The sequence below is a fragment of the Penicillium chermesinum genome (genome assembly GCF_028974085.1).
Source record: "Penicillium chermesinum strain IBT 19713 chromosome Unknown utg000001l:1.0-1975020.0:1.0-1976611.0, whole genome shotgun sequence".
NCBI lineage: Eukaryota > Fungi > Ascomycota > Eurotiomycetes > Eurotiales > Aspergillaceae > Penicillium > Penicillium chermesinum.
The window spans coordinates 440,358-457,300 of NW_026695311.1; the positions used below are offsets into that span (position 1 = coordinate 440,358).

The 16,943-nt window shown below is 50.7% G+C and overlaps 8 protein-coding genes across 8 annotated transcripts; 6 read left to right on the forward strand and 2 right to left on the reverse strand.

Annotated features, from left to right (window-relative positions):
* Window positions 1-216: 216 nt before the first annotated feature.
* On the forward strand, window positions 217-1,700 carry N7468_000161 (NAD(P)/FAD-dependent oxidoreductase; the record flags this gene model as incomplete). Its single annotated transcript, XM_058469458.1, is given in 4 exon segments — window positions 217-478; window positions 532-975; window positions 992-1,489; window positions 1,552-1,700. The coding sequence occupies 4 exon segments, from the start codon at window positions 217-219 to the stop codon at window positions 1,698-1,700; spliced, it is 1,353 nt and encodes a 450-aa protein (XP_058335489.1).
* Window positions 1,701-2,205: 505 nt separating this feature from the next.
* On the forward strand, window positions 2,206-2,658 carry N7468_000162 (uncharacterized protein; the record flags this gene model as incomplete). Its single annotated transcript, XM_058469459.1, has 1 exon — window positions 2,206-2,658. The coding sequence occupies one exon, from the start codon at window positions 2,206-2,208 to the stop codon at window positions 2,656-2,658; it is 453 nt and encodes a 150-aa protein (XP_058335490.1).
* A 657-nt stretch (window positions 2,659-3,315) lies between these two features.
* On the reverse strand, window positions 3,316-4,698 carry N7468_000163 (Mob1/phocein family protein; the record flags this gene model as incomplete). Its single annotated transcript, XM_058469460.1, has 4 exons — window positions 3,316-3,868; window positions 3,933-4,047; window positions 4,128-4,390; window positions 4,676-4,698. 4 exons carry the CDS (start codon window positions 4,696-4,698, stop codon window positions 3,316-3,318), a joined length of 954 nt encoding a protein of 317 aa, XP_058335491.1.
* Window positions 4,699-4,976: 278 nt separating this feature from the next.
* N7468_000164 (Paf1-complex subunit LEO1) lies at window positions 4,977-6,415 on the forward strand (the record flags this gene model as incomplete). Its single annotated transcript, XM_058469461.1, has 3 exons — window positions 4,977-5,149; window positions 5,208-5,379; window positions 5,441-6,415. 3 exons carry the CDS (start codon window positions 4,977-4,979, stop codon window positions 6,413-6,415), a joined length of 1,320 nt encoding a protein of 439 aa, XP_058335492.1.
* A 1,858-nt stretch (window positions 6,416-8,273) lies between these two features.
* N7468_000165 (flavin-containing amine oxidase) lies at window positions 8,274-8,588 on the forward strand (the record flags this gene model as incomplete). The annotated part of the gene is made up of 1 exon (XM_058469462.1): window positions 8,274-8,588. The coding sequence occupies one exon, from the start codon at window positions 8,274-8,276 to the stop codon at window positions 8,586-8,588; it is 315 nt and encodes a 104-aa protein (XP_058335493.1).
* Window positions 8,589-8,821: 233 nt separating this feature from the next.
* Window positions 8,822-9,578, reverse strand: N7468_000166 (5-oxoprolinase subunit PxpA; the record flags this gene model as incomplete). The annotated part of the gene is made up of 2 exons (XM_058469463.1): window positions 8,822-9,398; window positions 9,451-9,578. 2 exons carry the CDS (start codon window positions 9,576-9,578, stop codon window positions 8,822-8,824), a joined length of 705 nt encoding a protein of 234 aa, XP_058335494.1.
* A 575-nt stretch (window positions 9,579-10,153) lies between these two features.
* Window positions 10,154-12,300, forward strand: N7468_000167 (sodium:solute symporter family protein; the record flags this gene model as incomplete). The annotated part of the gene is given in 4 exon segments (XM_058469464.1): window positions 10,154-10,166; window positions 10,184-10,758; window positions 10,836-11,570; window positions 11,620-12,300. 4 exon segments carry the CDS (start codon window positions 10,154-10,156, stop codon window positions 12,298-12,300), a joined length of 2,004 nt encoding a protein of 667 aa, XP_058335495.1.
* Window positions 12,301-12,801: 501 nt separating this feature from the next.
* N7468_000168 (bifunctional urea carboxylase/allophanate hydrolase) lies at window positions 12,802-16,737 on the forward strand (the record flags this gene model as incomplete). Its single annotated transcript, XM_058469465.1, has 4 exons — window positions 12,802-12,872; window positions 12,925-13,044; window positions 13,133-16,434; window positions 16,490-16,737. 4 exons carry the CDS (start codon window positions 12,802-12,804, stop codon window positions 16,735-16,737), a joined length of 3,741 nt encoding a protein of 1,246 aa, XP_058335496.1.
* Between the last annotated feature and the right edge of the window lie 206 nt (window positions 16,738-16,943).

Consider the following 16,943-nt stretch of genomic DNA (forward strand, 5'->3'; position numbering starts at 1 on the left):
AACTATAACCGAATGCTAACAACCGCTGATTAGGGCTCGGCAGATGCCGCAGCAGGCGGGTAGATCCGTCACCCCCTCACTCGGAGCTTTAGGGCATTGGGGACTAAGAGATAAGGGAAACGATGTGCTTACAATAAATAGCCCAACCCATTACCTAGAATTGGCTAGAATTACTTGTGAGTATCACTCGTAGGAAAATAGACTGCCAACTTGAAGATGGAACCATCACTGCCTCACAATTCTTCAACCTTGTCCCATTGGCATCGGACAACACGGTCATTCCCCCACCTCCATGCCAATCGGCTGAATACCGTTCCAGCCGCGGCGACATACGTTATCATTGGCTCTGGCATCTCCGGTGCATTGACAGGCTGGGAATTGATTAAAAGCGGTGTCAAAGGGGACGAGATCATTATTCTTGAAGCGCGAGAGGCGGTCTCGGGTGCCAGCGCAAGAAACGCTGGACACATTCGACCTGGTAGGTCAGCCCCAATGTCTAGAAAACTTCGGGGAAAAATCTGACTATTGCAGACTCATTTCGTGGATTTCCCGGCTATGCTACAACTCACGGAAGTGAGCAAGCCCGGAAGATCCTCGAGAACGAAAGAACTGTTTTGAAAAATGTCCACGAGTTTGTGAAACAACACAATGTCGACTGCGACTTCAAGTATACAACAACTTACGAAGTCGCCATATCAGAAGATTTTGTCGAGCTACTATCGACTGCATTTACTGCTTTCAAGGCTGCAGGTGGCGATGTGTCGCATATCCAGTTCCACGAAGGCGAAAAGGCAAAACAAAAGACGGGCGTCCCCACTGCAATATGTGCCTATGAGTCACCAGCTGCATCCAATCACCCAGGGAAGCTGGTTCAATGGATTCTAAATGACTTCATCCAGAAGGGAGGCAAATTATGGACCCATTGCCCTGCTACCAAAGTCGGGCCAGCCCAGGCTGGTGCGTCAAAAGTGGGAGGTCCACACACCACGAGGCACAATAGCCGCCAAAAACGTCGTTCATTGCACCAATGCATATGCTGCGTATTTATTGCCTGAATTGAAGCATTTTATCTCGCCTCGGCGCTCACAGGTGAATTCGTTTACTCCGAGACTCTCTCTGTCTGGAGAATATGCTCCGGCCCATACTATGGCGCTCAGGTACAGCCCTGATCACTTCTTCTCGGTAAACACGTTGAAGAACGGAACGATACTGTTTGGTGGAACGGGGACTAGAGGCGAGAACGACGTAGATAAGGAATTCGAGCGCGCCACGTTCGACGATTCCAAATATAGCGAGACTCTTGCTCGAAATAGCTCACGGGAGTTTGATGGTATTAGTCGAGAGCTAGATTCTGTCCCTCTCCGACATGGCGAAGGATTCGATTACGCGTGGACTGGGATCATTGGTACGACGCCGGATAATGCTCCACTGATCGGGGCGATCGATGGCCTGCCAGGTCAATGGATATGCGCTGGGTTTAACGGACACGGTGGGTATAAATCCAGTATTTGTGCCTTTACAAGACAGATGACATGTTGCTAACAGAATTAGGAATGGCTCATATATTTACGTGTGCCCCGGGTCTGGCGAAACTCGTTCTGGGGAAGTCGTGGAAAGAGACAGCTCTTCCGGAGTGTTTCCAGTTCAGCAAAGAAAGGATTACCCAATACTCCGATCTGCACGTTAAAGCCCGAATCTAGAAGCATATAGGACTTTTAATGGCTAAGTGGTTCAATTACGAGGAGATACCAATTGAGACTGTATTTACAAATAGATGCTTCGATATTGGGACAAAACACAATGGCAAATTTATCCTTATCCTGGCTATTGTGCTCCTATTCGTGGACTAATAGACTTGGCCCTACATCATTAGCTTCATATTAGTACTGGTAGTATCAGCAGGTAGGTTCAAGAGAATTTGCGGAATCAGCTTGATATGAGGAACCGCTCGGATTGCAGACTTGGAAAGAGTGAAAATACCCATGAGAGCATAGTATTATACTTACACAAATCAACACCAAAATGTAAATTTGCATCAGTATCCATACTAGTTTGACCAAGTCACTCTCATCGCTCCTAAGATCAAGAGCAGCGAGGATCTATCTACACGTGATGCGCAGATAACAAACACACCCCGCTGATCAATCATTGTTTCTCCCGCGACATTGCCCATCTTACGCCATGCATCTAGCTTGATCGATCAATATGTCAAGCGAAAGCCTCCCAATCAACCCAGCTGCCTTTGCCGAAGCTATCACAGAGCTCCCGCTCTCAGCAGTCTACGGCAAAGTGTCAGAACTGCGCAACTCGCTCGCCCACCTGCACCGCTCCAACCTCGAGCTCCGAATCTTCCTGCTTGAGTCCCAGGAGCCCGAAGAAGAGAAGAAGGAGATAGAAGGCTATGTCACGGAGAACGAAGTAGTCATCGAGTCGATGAAAGAGCGCATCGCGTTGCTGAAAAAAGAGCTGGAAAATCGCGGTCAGCCTTGGATCGAAGTTGAAGATGCAGAGAACAATGGCGAGAACCAGGAGACCTCCGAGGAGGCGCAGGGAGCTTCAGATACCCCAACAGCTTCTCTTACAAATGGAACTGGCTCTGGACATGGTGATCAGAGTTCCGGTGCGGGGCAAAACGGAGATGATGGTGTCTATCTATGAGGGGCTATCTATGGGACAAGTCCATGACTCTGGAACATGGAACGACAAGACTGAATTCGAAATTATCATAATATGGGGCTGCTCGTGACTGATTGCTTGCCCTGATGATGTTCGCAATTTGCTCGCGTCGCCGCCGAATTATGAACAGATGTGACCAATGGCTGGGGCTCTTTTCGCGCCACCAAATCCAAAGGGTTAGCATCGCGGCATGGCCCAGGTTAACCGACCGAGACTTGTTTCATATATTTGCTACGAAGAGAACAGTGGGATGCAAAAGAAACTCCTATTTCTACTCGATCGGCCAAGTCAAAATCGTCTCTCGAGAAGATGTATAAACAGACTAGCGGTCCAGATGGCCTGCGTCTGCAAGGTGGAAGGACCATGCATGAGAAATTCACCGCCACGAGCTGATGCGGATCGAGGAACATATGCAAGAATCATCATGAAATAGTCACCGCATGCTAAATGCTCAAAGCCTCGGGTCTGTGTCATAGCGGCAGATTCACTCCGTTACCCGTACGGTAAAAAGCAGATTTCGTATAAAACAGAAGCAATCCAACGCCAAATTGAGAAAAAAAAACATGTGGTATGAGTCGTCAATGTAGTGGGAAAAGATGGCTTGCTCTAGGATATCTTCAAAAGAAGGTATATCCAGACCTAGTTGGATGGCGGTGGTGCAACCGCCCAGTGGCCGCCATTAAGGGCCTCAGGAGGCACCCGCTGCTGTTTGATGAACAGGTCGATCAATGGCTGCATTGGCTCCATCTCCTTGTCCGAGACGAGCTGGTAGTACTTGGCGACAGTCACGAAGTGAACAAAACACATGTTGAGAATGTCGTGCTTGTTGATGTGCCAGAATGGATTCAGCCAGTGGGCATGGTACAGGTGGGCGTAGCAGCGGAACATCTGCTTCATGATTCCTTGGCAGTCCTTGTAGAAGGTTTGGGGGAAACCACTGGACTTGCCAATCCACTCGTCTGACCCGGTAGCATTTGGACCAGCGGGAGCTCCCTCTGATTGGTCTGCGGGTTCGCCAGTAGCCGCAGCGGCATCCTTCATGGCAGAAGTCTCAGGGATACCGGTGACCTTCTCAGTTGGGAACATGACGGGGTCGTGAATTTTGCTGACGATCCATTTCTCGACGCGGTTGATGAACTTCGGGGCAGAGATCTTGGCAGCACGACCGTCGACAAGCCAAGTATAGGTTAATCTAGTCCAAGTGACGAACGTCAGATTTTTGTAACCCCGTATTTACCCCGCATTATTGCACGTACCGGCCAGCCGACATTGTCGGGCAGGTGCTTTCGTTGCAGATAGGAACACCAGTGACTCCGTTCGTCTCTTGAATCACCTGGAGCATGCCGTGAAGCAGACGATATTGTTCAACAACTGAGTCCATCCTATCAGTATCGCAAGCCTGAATTCGGGGTATTGGAGCCCTCCCCGTTGTAGATATCGAGATAACTTACTCTGATGAGCCAGCCATTCACCAAGCTCCACATTCTTCGGACAGGCACAGAGGGTCAGGAAGTTGCCCCTCACATTGAGCGGGGCGTACTTCTCCTGGAAGAAGTATTTCGGGGCATTGGGGTCATTTGCGGCGATGTTGTCCAAGGTGAGACTGTTGGATAGGGAGGGTGAGTTGGCCATCGTTCGAGGGTCTTGAGGAGCCTGGACAGGGCTCTTGGGAGGAGTGTTCTTGTTGTTCCCCCCTCTGCCAAACCCTTGGCGACTGCGTGTATGTTAGCAACTTATCCAAGTCTTCCAGTCAGGGGCTCCAGCGTAAGATAAGATGACAGGGGGAATTGGATTGAAGACCGAAAAGAAAAGTACAGGAAGACTCGGCGCAGGTGATTTGGAATATTTTGGGCAATCGGAATGCTGCTTTGTGTTTGTGGCGCCCCCAGTTGGGATGCAGTACAAGCATGGAGGGGTATGGCAATAACAGGGAAAGTGAAGGACCAATCTCTTGTTTGTGAAAGCCTGCTTTCACAGGCCCATTCAAGTATACACTTACACACTCTGGAAGAAGGTCGCCATGATTTATAGAACAAATATGCAATTTCAATTGAACACAGTTGGAGACGGTGAAGACGAGACTCCCCTGTTGGTGGATCCCGCTTCTTTGGGTCCGGCCGCGGATCATCGTTTAGTCCGCTCATTCACTACTGCCGCAAGGAAGAGAAGCTCCGTTAAGTTCCTGGAGCTCTTGGAGCTTTCGTGTGGTCAATGACTATTTAGCATGCTGATTCCCTTCCTGCACATATTTGAAAAGTTTTAACCTTCTAAATCTCCTTTCTCCATACTTCTCCCACAATATGTCCTCGGACGAGGAGGATATCCGGCGCCCTGGCCGCAGCGGCGCACACAGCCCTGTGGAGAGCGACGCTCACAATTCCGGCAATGAAAATCTCAGTGGCGAGAACATGGACGAGGACAATGATGCTGATCTCTTTGGGTCCGACGGAGAGGAAGGTGGATTGGAGGATGAGTACGAGCGCTTCTCTACACTCGGAACAAGGTGCAGAAACTGATATTTTCCTACTCAGACGTCCCAATCGCACTCTTGATGACGAAGCTCTCGACTCCGGAGATGATGAGGACCGCTACGATCGCCGTGATCGCATGGAGGATGACTTGGATGATGTAGACGACCACACTGTCAACATCATGGACGTGAACCTTGCGCGGGCGCCAGTACCAGCGACCAATGATGGCCTAGTATGCCAGCCCATCGATATTGGATAATTATGAGCATGGTATTAACATTCACTTCCTATAGGTCTATACTATGCGTGTTCCAGACTTCCTGACGATCGAAGCCGAAGAATTCAATCCGGAGACCTATGTCGCACCGCCCTACTCTACAGCCGCTACTTCTCTCTGCTGGCGCCGAGACCAAGCAAGCGATACTCTCCAATCCAACGCGCGTATCGTGCAATGGGAGGACGGTTCTCTCACTCTGCAACTCGCATCCGCCCCTCTGGAGCAGTACCGCATCGCAACCAAGCCGCTAGCACCTCTTTCCCGAGCTGGAGAGTATGACACTAAGCTTGACTCCCACGTTTACCTCGGCGCTGCAGTTGAAACATCATCTCTCTTCCGTCTGACGTCGCACGTCACACACGGCATCACCGTCCTCCCAACAACCCACGAGACGGACGACGCAGTCCAAAAACTCCAAGAGTCATTGGCCGCGGCTGCACGCGGTAACAAGAAGACTCTGGATGGCTCTGCTCCTGTCATTGAGACCACCGAAGACCCAGAGGCAGCTGCAAAACGGGCCGAGAGGGCCGAGAAAGACTCGATCCGGCTCCAGCGCCGCCAGGAGGCCCTTGCCGAGCGCGAGGCCGATCGTGGACGCCGGCCTCCCCATAGGACTCTCGGCACCGGTCTCAGCCTCGGCAACCTCGAAGGCGACGGTATGTCGACGACCCGGCCTCGCGCTAAGCGCCGTCCCAATCGCCGTGGAGAAATTTACAGCGATGAGGAAGAGGACTACGGTGGCCGTGGTGCACGCACCCGTGAAGATGAGTACGACGAAGATGATGGTTTCCTGGTTGGAAGCGACGAGGACGTCGAAGAAGGAGAGGAAGGGGAGGAGGAAGAGGAGCTTGAAGACGACGATATGGATGCAGAGGGCGAAGTCGACGACGAGGTTGCACCTGCGAAGCCCTCTCGTAAGGCCGAGACTGAGGCGCCCCGCTCTGGGACACCGCCTCGAAAAGAAGAATCGTTACATTGTCGAGGACGATGACGAGGACGAGTGATCTTGCTTTTTCGTTCAATATCCAGTGGGTTTAGTCTTTTTACCGGCAGGGGCGTCATTCTACAGGAGGGGCATTTGTTTGGACTTTCTACGTCAGATACCAAAAATGAATGAAATCAATGACTTTGTCCACTCAACTTATCATTCGCTTCATGTGATACCATGCCTCAGGGCCCGGTTTCCAATCTTTCAATGGCCGAATTGGAGGGTAGGGGTAGTGGATACCATTGTTTGACATACCCAGCTTGTTCGAAGTGTCACCTTGAAGATGCGTTGGTCAGTAGCCCCTGGCGTCGAGGTTATATGGCTCGGAGACCAGTGGAGTCCGTCTAGATCGTTTGGGGCGATGAATTGAGACCCTCTTATGAGATATAGGGTGGAGCTGGACGAGGTGCGAGAGATTGGACACCTGCCGTGTCCATATACGCAATGCGGGGGGGCGTCGAGGGGGTTGAAGACGCCCCAGGCGACTGCATAAATGCCATGTCTGAGGAGACGCGATAGACCATTTCGAGCAAGACTGTCTCTCCTGGGCGTCGTCGTTGGGATAGGGGCTTTCATGTGGAGTACCCGCTTCTGAAAGCGTAGTGCCTCTGTGTACTATACCGGGCAGTCTATCGCCGTTTGCACGATTACACAGGGCGCGGAAGCTCCCAGCTCGGACGGCGTTTTGTAAGTGCAGATCTTCTGGCGATAAAGGCTGATGGCTATTTACGACTGGCTGGGGAGGCCGAGAGCTCTTCTTGCAGGATCGGCGATTTCGCTTGGCCCAATTTATGGTGGATTCTCAGATTGTATCGGTCGGTGAACTACCTTTAGCAAAGATTGGCGTAGAATTAACAACCGGCAAGGCGTATCAGCCCTGCAACATTCGGAACATTGCTTTCCAGGAGCATCAAGGATATCGCATTGTACTTTTCGCCGACGGCAGCTATCGCAAGCCTTCCGCTATTGTCGGGGTCGCCTATCTGGAGAGCGCGATAAAGTCAATGACCCCAACTACCCCAACTGGACCCAATGACCCTAGTGCCCGATAGAGGGGCTTCTAGTATGACAGATGTGCAGTGCGTCACTGCGGACCCGAGTAGACGGTTCCAAAGACTAGAGAGTACTTCCGTTCATGCGAAGTGTATGTACATCAAGTGCGGGGAAGATTCTATGGGAGAGATAAAGGTGGAGCCTCGGCACCGAGCAACTCTGCAACCCGTGAGATTATGCGAGTTCATGCAATTGGTTAGCTGGGGGCTCTCGGCAGTTAAACATTTTGTGATAACGGTTTCCGCCAAGGTGTCTTACGGTTTTTACGACCTAATGTTTTTGGCAAGCTGACATAGACGGTGGCCGAGTGGAGAGCGAAGCGCGGGACGCAGTACAGCCATTCGCTAGGAAAGGGGCTTCACTGTAAACTAGAGGGCTTTGCAATTGAAGAATAACCATGAGCTACATCATCCGTCGCTACAAATATGCTTTCCAGTTAGCGGTAGACACGCAACAGCAAAGGGTTGGAGGGCATACTATGTAGTAAATAGTCATTGAATGAAATTGGCTCCGCAGCCGCCAATAATGCTGGGGGAAGTTCGCCTAATAATATAATGCCGCTACTAGCGTCTTGCGAGTCTGCTACATCCGACACTATCTTTTCTTTTAGTATAGCCCTCCTAAACTGGATGTGTTCAGGATCCACTGTGATGCACGGATCACACAAAGAGGGTTGTTTACAACACCCTTGGCTAAAGGTATAAGAAGAGCCCATGCTAACTAACACGTGCGTTCAAGAGATATTTCAAGCCCGGCCTCTTTTTGGAATTGCTATTTTACTGCTAATTTACTGGAAGAGCTAAATACCATGTCTCCCGTGGATAAGATCCACAACCAGCCGTATGTTATCTCAAACCGGGACATAACTGAAGCTACCTGGGAGTCTTTGATTATGGCCACATATGAATGGTCGCAAGATCCATACTCTGGCAGGGGCAGCCCTTGTCCTCCAGTCACGCCTGGTGGTTTGGACACCATTGGAGCTAGGAGCTTTCGAGAGCCATTTTGTAATGCCCATTTTGCAGATCCTGAGACTTCAGTTCGATGGAAGAGCTATATGGAGGGGACCACTGAGAATGGCGAGCGTGCTGCTGCTGAGGTTGTGCCGGCCATGAAAATTTGAGCTGCAGCACGTCTGTAATCCCCATTGGGGAAGTTCTAATGCAAAATAATTGAATATCAAGAAGATTTTGAGTTAACAAAGGGGATTTTCTTTTTGGTCTTTTTCTACTTTTGGCAAGGTGCAGTGCGGCTGCAGTATTCCTTAACTATAAGATTCAACTAGTTATAGCCATATTTTACAGACCGCGCTCCTTGTTGAATTGATCTGCTATTTCCCTGGTCGCCTTCACGATTTCAACGCAGCCTGGAGAATCCGAATGACAGCATATGGTGACCGGCTGTCCCCTCTATTTGAAGGTCGACATCCTCCCCCGTAGCGGCGAAGACACGCCCTTCATATAGTTGTTTCGAAACATGTTTCCTGACATCTTCGGGGTCCCAAGGCTGCTTCTTGCGATCGATAATGAGAGTTCCATCTGCCCGGTACTTCACATCTGCGAAGTATTCAGCCCAGAACACTAGCCCGGCCTCCTTCGCTGCTGTCTCCATATGCGAGCCTGCCAGACCGAATACCCTCATTCCTTTCGGCACTGCAGCCCATACGGCGCGAGCGATTTCGAGATCGCGCGCCATCATACCGTATAAGATGCCATGAGGCTTCACATGGTGCATCTCTAACCCTTCGCGGTCAAGAAAAGCCTTCAGAGCCCCGATCTGGTAGACGACGTTGGCTGTGTGCTCCTCCGGGCTGAATTTGATCTCGCGCCGCCCGAATCCTTGTACATCAGGCAAGCCGGGGTGGGCGCCAATCTTAACATTATGGGCTTTACAGAGGGCGACGGTTTCTGCCATAATCATGGGATCCCCTGCACTTTGCTTCGGATTAGTCTGGGATGGTCCAGCTCGGCACAGCGCATTCTTACTGAAAGCCACATGCCACGTTTGCCTGGTCGATCATGGGGAGCAGCTCTTTGTCTGGACCACAGATAAAGTTGCCATACCCTTCTCCCATGTCAACGTTGATGAGAGCTTTTGTTTGCGTCGGCGCCATATCGGGTAGATGGGATTAGTTCGATATGGTAGAAGATTTGATTTTGTACGAAGTGGACTTTTAGAGACCTCAAGTCGCAGGAATGCGGGAGCAACTCGAGAGAAGCGTAGTTGGCGATTGCTTGAAATGCGGAATGATCAGCCCTGGCTCCTGGCTGAACATGACTGCCAACCCCGCATTGATCCAGCAGCACAAATGTCTGATCGATGGCCAATGTCATCTCGGAACCGAGGGAAGTGGAGGTGGCATGTCGTCCTCATAATGGGGAGTTGGAGTAAGTCGAGCTACCCCAAATCTGGTGATAGGTTGTATTCTCGCGATAGGCTGTCTGTCGATGATTGGCTCCTCTATACTGGGATCACATCCGGTCATGGCCAATCAAGTTATCTTTGGTTTGGATAGTCGTTTCAAATCTGATATACTAGTCCTTATCGTTGAATTCATGTAGGAAGAAGGGGATGAAGACGGCCTGGACTCGGGGCATGTAGCTTGTTAGCCTTTGGTATATGATGTGATCTCACCCGGATTCTCTGCCCAGACTCCCTTGATTCACATTGTCGTCAAATGAAAGCAAGATGTCTGATACAAGTGCTGATGTTTTTCAGATATCCCCGCCTCTCTCGAGGGGGTAGGCTATGGCATAGTCATCGGCGTGGGTGCAATATTCGCTATTGGCATGTCCCTTACATCTTGGCTCCTGAGTCGATATATGAATGAAGTCCAGGACTCTGAAATGTTCATGACAGCAAAGCATTCCGTCAAATCAGGCTTGACTGCATCTGCTGTGGTCTCTTCCTGGACCATTGCCACCACTCTTCTTACTAGTACGACTTATGGGTATCAGTATGGCGTGGCTGGGCCATTCTGGTACGCCGCGGCAGCCTGTGTCCAAATTCTCCTCTTCTCTGTCGCCGCGGTTGAGCTGAAGCGAAAGGCTCCAAATGCCCAAACATTCCTTCAGGTTGTCAAGCTCCGCTATGGTACATCGGTGCATCTTCTTTACACGGCTTACTCGGGCGTTTATCAAATAATCAATACGGTCAATCTTCTGGTGGGTGGCTCGGCGGTCTTTTCATCCATGTCTGGTGTGAATCGAGACGCAATCTGCTATCTCTTTCCTGTGGGAGTCATTATTTACACCTTGATGGGAGGAATCAAGGCCACATTTATCACTGATTGGGTAAGCTGGGCATCCTTGCTCACCCTTCACCTGGACAGTACCAAAGGGGAAGCCCATTAACATCCATGGATGCGCAGGTCCACACGGTCATGATCTATGTTATCATGCTGATTTCCCTGTTCGTATTTTATACGACCTCGAGCGTCGCCGGATCGCCCTCCCGAGTATGGGAACTGCTCAAAGAAGCATCTTCCTTGCACCCTGTCGACGGAAATGCCGACGGCCAGTACCTGACAATGAGGTCACAGGAAGGTGGATACGTCGGCTTGGTATTCATCGGGGCAGGATTTGCAGCATGCGTTGACAGCCAGTTATTCCAAAAAGCGATCGCAAGTGATCCACGCACAACCTCCGTTGGATACATCATCGGTGGTCTGTCATGGTTCACCATTCCTTTCGTTCTCGCCAGTACATACGGACTCGCTGCAGCAGCTCTCGAGCATCTGCCTAGCTGGCCTACATACCCGAACAGAATGAACGACTACGAGATTTCCTCTGGTCTAGCAATGCCCTACGCAGCTTACGCTCTGATGGGTGATGGCGGAGTCGTGGCAGTCTTGCTAATGATCTTCATGGCTGTCACTAGCGCAATGTCCTCCGAGACCGTGGCAACCACGGCACTGGTGACCTACAACATCTACCAGGCTTATATCAAGCCTAACGCTTCTGGACGGAGCCTGCTTTATTTCTCGCACTTTGTGACGGTGGGATTTGCCATTTTCTGCTCTTCGATTGCGGTCGCATTCAACCACGGAGGATTCAGCGTTGGGTTTCTCATAACGGCGATTGGTATCTTCGTCGACGCGGCCATCGTTCCAATGGCTTGCACAATCATGTGGAGAAAACAGTCAAAGCTTGCAGCCTTTCTCACTCCCATCATGGGCTCGATTGCGGGGGGTTCTCGCGTGGTTTCTGACGACCCATTCTCTCTACGATGTCATAAGTGTCGCGACCTTGAGTGAAAATTTACCACTGGTCGCAGGTAATATCGTTGCACTTGGATCACCTCTAGTTCTCACACCCTTACTCACCTTTCTAAGGCCGGAGGACTTCGACTGGCAGATTTTCAAGGATGGAATCAAACGGGGTGACGACGAGCAGATACAAGTTCCAGTGGACGATGAGAGCAACAAAGATCCGACCAGAAGGACAGCAAGAGAGATGCACGAGGAGCAAGAGGACGAAGCTACGCTCATCTCTGCTCGGAACCGGTCGATCTATCTTTCTATATTCCTCACCTTGTCGCTTGTCATCCTCTGGCCGATCCCAATGTATGGAACAAGCTACATCTTCAGCTCCGGCTTCTTTACGGGCTGGGTTGCGTTTCTTTTTATCTGGGCCTTCCTTGCTGCCGGCATAATTGTTCTGTTGCCAATCTGGGAGGGTAAGATGCAAGTATATGTTCTGTTGAAGAAGGTTTTCGGATCCCCAGAGGAACTAGACAGTGAGCCGGTGACGACCCTTACATTGGGAGAACTGGAAGACATGACTACTAGTACCACCGAGAAACCGCCTGTTGATAGCGCTAAAGCAGTGGTGTGACAGCCCCACGTCAGCCTCATTGATATGGGAATCATTCGTGATTATATTGCTTATTGATGAGCCCTTTCCTCTAAGTAATCTCATTCCAGCACATCTGGAATTATTTGCCTCACAGAGCTCTCAGACGCTTTTGTGAAACTACCGAAAGTCAACCGCCAGAGTTGGAGAAGACCCAAGCGGATTCCTTTATCTCCCGCGTGTTTGGAGTAAGATACTTACCCCAACTTGCCTTAAAGTATTCTAGGGAAGGATTAGGTTTCGAGCTGGGCGCCACATACCGAGCCTTTGGGCCCCGGTGCTATGGGCTTATCGTCTCAGGTGGATCATATGAAGTGGGGCAGGTTGGGGTATCAAGCTATCAGTAAGTTTAGAACTCTAGACTGTACCAGGTCACGGTAGTCGTGCGGGGTTTAACGCTGCCCCTGGGGTATATGCGTATGATAAAAGGGAATGGGCGTTGATCCCCCTCAGTACTGAAGAATCTTACGCTCTTTCCGCAGAATGGAGCATCTGAAGGTCGTCCTCGTGGCTAATCGGGGTGAAATTGCCTGTCGGCTGATCAAAGCTGCAAGGTAAACACGACTATACGCACACCCTCAGAGATGAAATACTGAATGAAACTAGGAAGCTTGGAATTCGAACAATCTCCATCTACACCGACCCCGATTCAGAATCGGAGCATGTAAGAGCAGCAGACCATGCGGTGTTGCTGGAGGGCGACGCCCGAGCGGCATATATCGATGGGTAAGCTCAGATCTCCTGTCCACGGGTTTCCTTTCTCTTCTAGCCCTCATCCTCTTCTCACGTTCGCGCTGATTTGACCCCTTTCCAGTGATCAGATCATCAGAATAGCGAAGGAGCACCAAGCGCAGACAATCATCCCAGGCTATGGGTTCCTGTCAGAAAACACGAGCTTTGCGCGATCGGCCCATTCAGCCAATATTGGATTCGCAGGCCCATCCCCTGAGGCAATTGAATCCTTCGGTCTGAAGCACACAGCGCGCGAGCTTGCGATCGCTGCCGGGGTCCCAGTAGTTCCGGGCACACAAGGGCTTGTGGAAACTGAAGATGCTGCGGCCGCAGCAGCCCAGACGTTGGGCTACCCCGTCATGTTGAAAGCAACCGCTGGAGGGGGCGGAATGGGTCTTTTAACCTGCGTCGATGAAACCGAGCTACGCGATAATTTCCGAACCGTGCAGTCTCGAGCGTCGTCGTTGTTCAAGAATGCGGGTGTTTTTCTCGAGCGCTACTACCCCGACAGCCATCATATCGAGGTCCAAATCTTCGGAAATGGCCAAGGAAAGGCTATTAGTATTGGCGAGCGAGAATGCTCTATCCAAAGACGGCACCAGAAAGTCATCGAGGAGTGCCCTAGTCCGTTTGTTTCCCAGCAGCATCCAGAGTTGCGGAAGAAACTCACTGAATGTTCCATTCGATTGGCTGAGAGTATCAACTACGGCTCGGCTGGGACGGTTGAATATCTCGTTGATGACCATACCGGCGACTTCTTCTTCCTAGAGATGAACACCCGACTTCAAGTTGAGCATGGGATCACGGAACTATGTTACGATATCGACCTCGTGGAACTCATGTTGCGACAGGCAGACGAGGAATTAGCTGGGAACGGCGGACTGTCTGCGTCAGAGCTGGAGAAGCTCCAGTCTCGCTGCTTAGAACCAAAGGGCCATGCAATCGAAGCCCGTGTCTACGCCGAAAACCCAGCAAGAAACTATGCCCCGAGCCCAGGACTTCTCCAAGAAGTTTCATGGTACGCCCCCGAGGGGACTCGTATAGACACATGGGTGAGAACAGGAACTGTGGTGAGCCCATCATATGACCCCCTCCTGGCTAAGGTCATGTACCATGGCCCAAACCGGGATTCGTCGATAGAGGGTATAGCAGAGGTTTTGAGCAAATCATCCATCTGTGGCCCCCCGATCAATCTTGGATTCCTTCTGGCCATCATCCGAGACAATGTGTTCCGTGGCGGCAACACCATCACAAAGTTCTTGGAGAACTTCAGCTATACGCCTGCTGCTATTGATGTTATCTCAGGTGGCTCATACACGTTGGTTCAAGACTTCCCTGGACGACCCAGTGTCGGTCACGGATTTGGCCACGCAGGTCCAATGGATCCAATAGCCTTCCAAGCTGCTAACATCCTCGTCGGCAATGACGTTGGCGTAGAAGGACTGGAAATTACTCTCACCGGACCAGAGCTGCTTTTCTTAGGCGATGCGGTGGTTGCGTTGTGCGGGCCCCCGGTTCCAGCACAGCTCGATAGTACAGAGATTCCGCTTTGGACGCGCATTCACGTACGCTCAGGCCAAAGACTCAAGATTGGGAAATTAGAATCCCATTGCCGAGTCTATCTTGCCATCTATGGAGGGCTCCTCAACGTGGCAAAATGGTTCGGCAGCAAGTCCACAAACCCCATGGTGAATGTTGGGGGTTATCAAGGTCGACCGTTGAGAGCTGGTGACTTTCTTCACATCGCCGACTCACCTGAGCTTCCCGCGCAATTAGAAGTCTCTATTCCGCAGGAGCTTCTTCCAAAGTACACTACAGACCCGTGGATTATCGAAGTAATGCCCGGGCCGTTCGAGACGGGGTTCTTATCCGCCCAAGACATTGAGATGTTTTTCTCTGAAACTTGGAAAATTAGCCATAATGCGGCTCGAGGTGGAATAAGATTGATTGGCCCTCGTCCAGAATTTGCACGCAAGGATGGGGGCGAGGGAGGAGCTCATCCGAGTAATATCCTCGAGTACGGCTACCCACTCGGAGGTCTAAATTGGACTGGAGACGAGCCAGTGATCTTCCCTGTCGACTGTCCTGACTTTGGTGGCTTTATATGCAGTATCACAGTCACCAAGGCAGACATGTGGAAAGTCGGACAGCTTCGTGCTGGAGATAGCGTGAAGTTCCATCGCGTTTCTTTGGAGAGGGCATTGGAGTCTCGACGAAACAACAATAATTTCCTGCAGGCATTGAAAGATGCAATCAAGACCCATTCATGGAGCAACTGCAAAGCCTTTGACACCTCGATCGGTCCTGAGCTAACAACACCTGGTCAGGATGTGCTCAAAGTGATTGAATCTAGCAAGGGCCAGCCAAAAGTAACCTACCGCGCTGGAGGAGACGAATATCTGCTTGTGGATTATGGCGATGGTCGTGCGGACCTCAACAATAAGTGCCGTGCAACTGCACTATCCAGAGCCCTCGAGTCGGCATCTGGCCCTGTATCTTCTAACCGAAGTAATGGCGGCGCAATTTTCAACATGGTGGGATGTGGAGGCTCTCTGGCCATCTTTTATGACGGCCTAGCTCTCCCCAGAAAAGACCTCCTCAGCAAGTTAGTTGAGATGGAAGAAAACTTGGGTGACATGCGATCTATCAAGATTCCTAATCGACATTTCAAGCTTCCGCTCACATTCCGGCATAAGAAGCTTGATGATTCGATTGAACGATACATGGCCAACCAGCGTTCTGTAGCTAGCTATCTTCCCGACCCGCTAAAATATGTTGCTGAGAACAACGGCCTGACGCTTGAAGAGCTCAAAAAGATGTTCTTGACCATGGAGACGGTCATTATCGGAGTTGGATTTTTCATGGCGCTCCCAGAAGGTCTGCCGACTGATCCCCGATTCCGACTCCGTGCACCAAAGATGAATCCCAGTCGAACATACACCCCAGCGGGAACTGTATCTTGGGGAGGGTGCTGTATTGCAATATATCCCGTAGATTGCCCGGGAGGATATATGCCGACTGGAATGACAATCCCTACAGTCGACATATCTGGGTCTCGTCCTGGCTTCACTGAACAGCGCCCATGGATATTCGAAGACATGGATACGTTCAGCTTCTACGAGGTCACTGAGGAAGTGTTTGATCAGAAGCTAGCCCAGTTCAAGGCTGGCGCGTATCACTTTGAGATTACAGAAGGCGTGTTCGACATGGCTAAACATAATGAGCTCCTCCAGGCCACCGAAGCCGAAGCCAAGGAGATTCAAGAGAAGAGAGCAGTCTCGCAGCAGAAAATGATAGACCTAGAGAAGACCATGCTTGCGGAGTGGCTGGCTGCGAAACAGGAGAGTGGTACTAGCTTGGATGAGATAAAATCTATGCTGGAAGGTATGTATGGCTTTCCCATACCCTGAATGATTTGACTGACTGGTCCGTCATTCAGACCCCACGATTGAGGCAATTGAGGCCCCAGTCAATGCAAATGTATGGAAGGTGTTGGTCCAAGAAGGAGATGTTTTAGAAGCAGATGCCGTCTGCTCTATTCTTGAAGCGATGAAGATGGAGATAAATGTCCATGCGAAGTCACACTTGGCGGGTGCTACAGTTGTGAGAGTGTTGAGCAAGCCAGGAGATTCTATCGACAGCGGGAACCCTCTTTTACTGGTCAAGAAGTCCAGAGCGCCATCATGATCATGATCGGATAGACCTGAATCGCAATTCTTTATGAGCAATTCATAGAATTTTTGATTAGCCATGGAATCACTTCAGGGTCGTATATGCACATGATTCGGAGTTTACCTAGTGGGTATGTGCCCGCTGTATACAACTAGGGTCAACTATAAAAAAAGAATCACTTGGATGCGGCTCGAACTTCAAATTGCCTAGGGGCGAAATGT